Genomic DNA, 6870 nt, shown 5'->3' with positions numbered 1-6870 from the left:
CACGCTGCAGTGGCAGGGAACGAGGAGGGCCCAGGAGCCCTGCCGTGGCGTACCTGCAGTGCCAGGCTGGGGAGCAGAGACTCACGTGAAGGGTGCCGGCCTCCCACCCTCTCCCTTACCTTCCAGGTCTGGACCCTATTGCCCGGCTTCTGCACCCACCCCACGGATGTGCTGGGGGCCTTCAAGGGGCTGGCCCGTACCCTGGGCATGGCCATCAGCGAGCGCCCGGACCTGCGCCCCACCGTGTGCCAGGCCTTGCGCACCCTCATCCACAAAGGATGCGAGACAGGTTGGGGGAGGGGACAGACCCTCGTGGTGGGTCCCTGTTCCCTGCAGTGACCCAGAGAGGGGAGATACTGATCTGCACCCCTTTTGTCATCCTCTCCCTAGATGCAGAGCGGGCAGAAGTGGGTCGCTTTGCCAAAAATTTCTTGCCCATCCTGTTCAATGTGTACAGCCAGCCCGAGGAGGATGGAGGCAGCAGCGCTCAGCGCCGCTCTGTGCTGGACACTGTCCGTGCTTACCTGGCCATCACTGACCCACAGGTGAGTGGGAGCCTGGGCAGTGGGGCAGGCTGTGCTGGCTTGGGCTGGCATCTCCTAGCCAGACCCAGTTCGATGGTGCTGTGGTGGGTGCCTGACTAGAGAGGACAGGAAGAAAGAAGCTGGGCAGAGAGCGGCCCTTCCCTGCCCTCGTGGGGAGGGAGCCATTCCCAACGAGCGGTCTGGGATTTCCCAGTCTTGCAGCCACACCTGGCGCATCTGCATGAGCCCTTTGGGAATTTCCCCTCGCTGGTTTTGGAACTGCTGGTGCTTCTGGTCTCCACAAAGTCCTGTGGCAAGACATTTGCCAGGTGGATTGCAAACTCCTGAAAAAGTGCTTTCTTTGGTCAGTTCTGATCCTGCTCTGTGTGCCTGCCCTGCAGATGGTGTGCGGGTTCCTGCAGAAAGCCAGCGAGAAGCTGACCAGTCCTGAGAGCTCCGAGTTTGCCAGGTAACACCCGGGCGCTGGTGCTAAAGAGTAAAGCTGCCAGCTTCCTCCTGGTGAGCAGCGCTAGGGCACTTGTACTGTATTCCGTATGGGATGTGCCACCCTTCATGCGTCCGATGAGACTCACAGCCAGAGTCCCAGCCTGGTTGGGCAGTGTCGGTGATGCTGCAGTTACGCACCTGTGTGTTGTTCTTGGCTGCAGACTCTCCATCCTGGACCTGGTGGTGGCAATGGCACCCTATGCTGATGAGCAGTCCCTGGGCTCCCTGTACCGTACCATCCAGCCTTCCCTCCAGGTGAGTCAGCCCCTGATCCCAACAGGCGCAGGGGGTGCAGTGGGGCATCTTCTGCTTGCTACCAGCTTAGACCCATGTGCTGGGGCTGCTGAGCAGCTGCTACAGGGGCCAGGTCTCTGCTGGGTGGCATGGGGTGCTGCAAGGGTCTCTTCAGACACCGTGGCGAGGGGCTGCCCTGATGGCAGGGTTGTGTTGGCTGTCCCTGCAGAGCAAGGAGCGCAGCATGCAGAAGAAGGCGTACCGCGTGCTGGAGGAGGTGTGTGCTTCTCCCCATGCCCCCTGCCAGGCCTTCGTCCGCTCCCACCTGCAGAATCTGCAGGCAGCGCTGCTGGACTCGCTCAAGAGCGCGGCATCTCCGGCCAAGAGGGTGAGAGCAAGGGCTGCGGCAGCCGAGCTCGGCCCCTGCCAGGAGGGGATGGGGTGGGGGCAGCCAGGTGTGTGTCCTTGGGTGTACCAGCACTGGACTGTTTCTTTCCCCAGCCCCGGCTGAAGTGCCTGTTCCACATTGTGAAGCAGCTCTCCGCAGAGCACGAGCCCTTTGTCACCGCCCTGGTCCCAGAGGTGAGTGTGGCCCCTGGGGGGACCCAGCTGATTCTGGCCATGGAGGGGGACAGCAGGGTTGTGACATGCCCGTGTGCCTCCAGGTCATCCTCTGCACCAAGGAAGTGTCGATGGGGGCCCGCAAGAATGCCTTTGTGCTGCTTGTGGAGATGGGGCATGCCTTCATCCGCTTTGGGCCCACCCCCCAAGGTGAGCTCCTGTTCCACCTACTCAGCCCCATGGCCGCTCCAGCCCCAGGGGGATCGGACCCATGCCTGGCATCCCACTGAAAGGGGCCAGGGATGCTGCTGGGCAGGGGGCGAGTGTGGGCCTGAGACATCCCCATCCTTTAGAGGCCATGCAGCGGTTCCTGCTCCTGGTCTATGCGGGGCTCACGGGCTCGGTCACCATGATCAGCTGCACGGTACTGGCACTGACCCGCCTGTTCTTCGAGTTCAAAGGTGAGCGGGAGGGCTGGGGGGGATGGTGGCAGCACAGAGGGACAAGGTGGCACCCTCCGGCAAAGGCGGGTGCTGGGAGGAGACCAGCTGTGGCTGAGCCCTGTCACGGTTGCAGATCACCTGGAGCTGAGCGTGGTGGAGCAGCTCCTGCAGAATGTCTGCCTGCTGCTGGCCTCCCGCACGAGGGATGTGGTGAAGGCGGCCTTGGGCTTCCTCAAGGTCACGCTGCTGCTGGTGGACACCAAGCTGCTGGCCAAGCACGTCCAGGCAATGGTGAGATCCCACGTGGGGTGCCCTGAGGAGGGTGGTGGGGCAGAGCTGGGGCTGCCTTGGGCAGCCAGGGGCATCTCCAGCTGCACCCTGCTTCTGCCCGGGAGTCAGGGGCACAACCTTGATCTTGGTGGCTGAGAAGGCAGGGAGGAGGTCCCTCTCCTGCCTGTTGGCGTGCACCTGCCAGAGAACCCCCATGAACCAGCCCTGCTAAGCAGGGAGACCTCACCATAGCCCTGCCTGGCGTGGGCATGGGGAGATGGCTGCAGGGTGAGCAAGGTGGCCATGCAGGGCAAGGGTGGGAGGCTGGGTGCCCAGAGCAGGAGTGCCCTGGTCTTGAGGGTCACTGTCCTGGCAGCTGGAGGCCGTGGGGAACCTTTCGGACGACATGAGGCGCCACTTCCGTATGAAGCTGCGAAACCTCTTCACCAAGTTCATCCGCAAGTTCGGGTGAGCCAAGGGCTGTTGGGTCACACTGGAGCCACACTGGGGCAGCGAGGGAGCTCCCTGGGAAGTGGTGCAGGAGAGGTGGGCACTGACCGCTCTCTGTGCGCTCCTCAGCTTTGAGCTCGTGAAAGGGCTGCTGCCGGCTGAGTACCACAAGGTGCTGGTGAACATCCGCAAGGCAGAAGCCCGGAGCCGCAAGCAGCGTGCCCTGAGGCAGGCGGCTGCGGATACGGATGAAGAGGAGGCACCGCCAGCACAGCCCAGAGGAGACAGGTAGAGATGGGCCAGGGGTGAAGAAAGAGCAGTCCCGTTGGATCTGGGGATGGGGACATCTCCAGCACTGGGGTTGCTGTGCACTACGGGGTAGGCTGGGGTCTGTACTCCTGGTCTTACTTCATTTCCATCATCCTCTCTGCCTTTTGACCAGCATGGAAGAGATCCTGGCTGACTCGGAGGATGAGGAGGAGGAAGAAGAGGAACGTCAGCGGGGCAAGGAGTGGAGGAAGCAAGCACGGCAGAAGGGCCAGGCCTGGCTGAAGGAAGGGGAAGAGGATGAGCCCCTCAACTTCCTGGATCCCAATGTGTCCCAGCGGGTGTTGGGTGAGGAGCGGAGCTTCACATGTGGCTGGGGTGGGATGGACGGGGCGGGAACTGGGGTGGGATACACAGGGGTCTGGGGGTATGGCCACCCCCGGGAGGGGGGTCCTTCCCCAGGCCCTGATGCATCTCTCTGTGAGCAGCCACCAAGCCAGGCCCCAAGCGGTCCAGAGGAGTGAGCCACGACTTCCAGGTGTCTGAGGATGGGCGCCTGATCATCCACGAAGAGGAGGAGGAGGTAGACGATGATGAAGCCAAAGGTACTGCCTGGGCTGGCAGGGGGCCACGCTAGACTTGCTCTTGTACTCTGAAGTTTTATTTCTGCCACCCAAATGTGGGAACTTGGGAAGGGATGTGGGTGGAAGCATCAGAGGTTGGTGTGGCCTTGTAACACCCATTGGCTCTTCTGGGCCACTGCCACCCAGGGGAGGCACCCCCTCCATCACCAGGAGGGGGCTGGAAGGGGACATGGCTACCAGTTTGGCAGGAACATGCTGCTCCTGCAGCCCGCTCTGGGGCTGGCACAGTACAGGGGCTCTCCTGCACCTGCACTCTGCACTGACCCTCTTGTCCTGTGCCGTAGGAGCGGACGAGGAGATGGCAGATGTGCTGCAAGACGTGGGTCTCCGCAGTGTGAGTACAGGGCTCATGGTCCTGAGGTGATGCTGGGGGAACTCGGCTATGCCAAACCCCTGCCTGTGCTGCGGCAGCTGCAGCTCTTGCCCAAGAGGCCAGTGGGGACACCAGGCATGTGCCAGCTGCTTGGAGGGGTGCGGGAGGCTGGCTGGGGCAGGGGACGTGCGCAGGCATCCTGGAAGGTCTCTGGGCCCCCATGGGAGGAAGCAGGAGGTCAGGGATCCATGGGAGGGTAGAACTGTAAGGACAAGTCAGCTGCAGGATCCCCGCTGCCTTCTTCTGCAGAAAAAAAGCCAGAAGCGTCGGTTCAAAGAGGAGCCAGATGATGAGGAACCCGAGGCCGGGACCTACTCTCAATACAGAGGTAAGTCTTTCACCTGTGCCTGCTGTAGGGCTCCCCAGGGGGCCAGAACCACACACCCATCTTACTTGGCTGCCCCAGGGCAGCTAGAGCAGAGATCTTTGCTCATGGGAAGTGGTCACCCTTCTCTGCTGTCCTGACACACAAGAGCTGGAGGCAAAACCAGGAACAGCTTCCCCAGCCCTGGTGCATTCTAGCATAGGAAATGGGAAGGGGGAGCCCTGGGACCCTTTTTTAAAACACGTTCCCTGTTTTTCAGCTGGAGGTTCTGGGATCCACCGACCGCTGGACAAGGAGCCAGCCTTTGGTTCGGAGTACAGATCCAAGGTGAGGGAGCTGGGGGGTTGCAGGGTGGGGGTGGGGAGATGCCTGGGGCTCTGCTGGGACAGGATTGCTGCTGGCCTGGGGGGCAGGAAGCACCAGGTGTTTGCTGAGGGTCTGGTCCAGCAGTGCTAAGGCTGGGGGGTAAATCTCTGCTCCAAGAGGAGTTGCCAAACACTCAGTACCTTTGAACATTCCAGCCCATCTTGGAGTCCTGGTCCTGCCCTTGCTGTGGCCATTTGCTGCTGACTGCTCAAAGCAGGTGTCTGTAGCATCATCTGCGTGGGACATCAGCTCCAAGGGCCATTGACTCAGCTGGCACCTCACTACAACATAGTCTTTGGGGTGTCTGGGTGCCAGGGTTGCACCAGAACAGGACACATGCATCTCTCCTGGTGCTGCATCTTCTTCCATGTCACTATCTCCCACAGAAAGGCAAAGGCGATGTGAAGAAGAAGGGCCAGCTCGACCCCTACGCCTACATCCCCCTGAACAGAGCTAAACTCAACAGAAGGTGAGACTAGCTGGGAAGGGCACAGGGTGGGGAACAGGGCCAAAACACAGGTTTGATCCTGCTTTTTGTTGTTATGTTTTTTTGTGGATGTGGGAACTCCCTGCTAGCTTCTGCACCGCTCCTTGCGGAGCCTGGAGCATCCCTGTGCATTAGCTGTGCCCAGTGCCCGTGCTAACCCAGCCTCCTGCTCCTTCCTCCCTCCAGGAAGCGGGCAAAAATGCAGGGCCAGTTCAAGGGCCTGATGAAGGGTGCCCAGCGCGGGGCCAAGGCTGGCCGCAGGAACCGTCGGAAGGCCCAGCGCCCCTGAGGAGCCTCAGGTGCTCTGCCTGCACCTGCCCAAGGACAGACAACACCCTGGGGCCTCTGGGCAGCAGGGGACGGGGGCTTCGTTGAGTGGAGCAGGGGGGACTCCTCTGCAGGAGATGGCCTGAATCTCTTTGAGACTCACTGGGAAGTCACCCCATTGTATTACAGACTCTTGGCTCAAGCCCTGCCCTCCTGTGCCTGGAGGAAGGTCCTGGGTGCCTGGTGCAGGGGCGTGTGTGTGTGTGTGGTGTGTGTGTGTGTGAGAGAGCAAGTAATGTGTAATGAATTCTCTATATTGATAAATATCCACTGTTCCTATCCAGCCCAGATTCCTCCTCTCCTTCCCTTAAGACTTGTGCACACCGTGTCCCCTGTGCTCTGCCTGCTGCCCTGGTGCAGCAAGTCCTTGTGCCGCTCCAGCACTGCACCCCACAGGGCTCGTGCCTGCGTCAGCCCAGGACCTGGGGCTGGACCCCTCTCCCCAGCATGGGGTTTGCTTGGGGGCTGCCAGGAGCAACACTGCGGTACAAAGCACTGAGGCACTGCCTGTGTCCCGTGCCCTCCTGGCAGACATGTAGTAGGGCCGAGTCGTGGGGTTGGCCAAAGAGAGAAGCCAGAGATGGTGAGAAGTCCTTTGCTACAACCAGCTTCCTTACACAAACTCCCTCTTGGCAGCATCTTCTCCTGGATGAACAAGGCCTCAACTTGGGGATCTGTGCTGTGTGGGGAGCATCTGCCACTTGGCTGCCACTCTTTTTGGTCCTGCCTCTTGCTTTTCTCATATTAGCTATGCCTGGTTGCAGGGCAGAACAGTTCGCTGCAAATTTCTTCAAATTGGCTGGAAAAATGCTACTGCAAGCCTCTGTGCCTTGCCCTTTCCCTTACCCATAAGAGCTGAGAAAAGCCCTTTCTTCTGCTCTGACCACCTCCTGCCAGCTGGGCCTGAGCAGCACAAATAATGCTCAACCTTTTTAGCTGCCCGGCCATATAAGCTTGGTCTGAGCATCTGTTTTTGCCCAGTATTTATGCACTGAGCCCAAAAGATGGTGTTTGCCCAAAGTATGCTGAAGAGAATGGAGCTGAGGGTATAGGCATAGGTCCCATTGCTCACGCTGCAAAGAACACATATTT

At 60.3% G+C, this 6870-nt stretch overlaps 1 protein-coding gene across 1 annotated transcript in view; it reads left to right on the top strand.

Annotated features, from left to right (window-relative positions):
• LOC104135653 (RRP12-like protein) overlaps positions 1-6105 on the top strand; it is a gene marked incomplete at its 5' end in the record, with an annotated part of 8590 nt that extends 2485 nt beyond the window's left edge. The window contains 18 exons of the mRNA XM_035889034.1: positions 127-289; positions 391-545; positions 926-993; positions 1193-1286; positions 1495-1653; positions 1767-1847; positions 1931-2036; positions 2180-2287; positions 2403-2560; positions 2916-3007; positions 3119-3277; positions 3432-3604; positions 3745-3861; positions 4185-4234; positions 4523-4601; positions 4858-4925; positions 5351-5433; positions 5638-6105. Coding sequence (XP_035744927.1) covers positions 127-289; positions 391-545; positions 926-993; positions 1193-1286; positions 1495-1653; positions 1767-1847; positions 1931-2036; positions 2180-2287; positions 2403-2560; positions 2916-3007; positions 3119-3277; positions 3432-3604; positions 3745-3861; positions 4185-4234; positions 4523-4601; positions 4858-4925; positions 5351-5433; positions 5638-5740 — 2016 coding nt within the window. The remainder of the gene's footprint in view (positions 1-126; positions 290-390; positions 546-925; positions 994-1192; positions 1287-1494; positions 1654-1766; positions 1848-1930; positions 2037-2179; positions 2288-2402; positions 2561-2915; positions 3008-3118; positions 3278-3431; positions 3605-3744; positions 3862-4184; positions 4235-4522; positions 4602-4857; positions 4926-5350; positions 5434-5637) is intronic.
• Between the last annotated feature and the right edge of the window lie 765 nt (positions 6106-6870).

Source organism: Egretta garzetta, unplaced genomic scaffold, assembly GCF_000687185.1.
Source record: "Egretta garzetta isolate BGI_Z169 unplaced genomic scaffold, ASM68718v1 scaffold472, whole genome shotgun sequence".
Taxonomy (NCBI): domain Eukaryota; kingdom Metazoa; phylum Chordata; class Aves; order Pelecaniformes; family Ardeidae; genus Egretta; species Egretta garzetta.
This window is presented reverse-complemented; position numbering and strand designations above follow the sequence as displayed.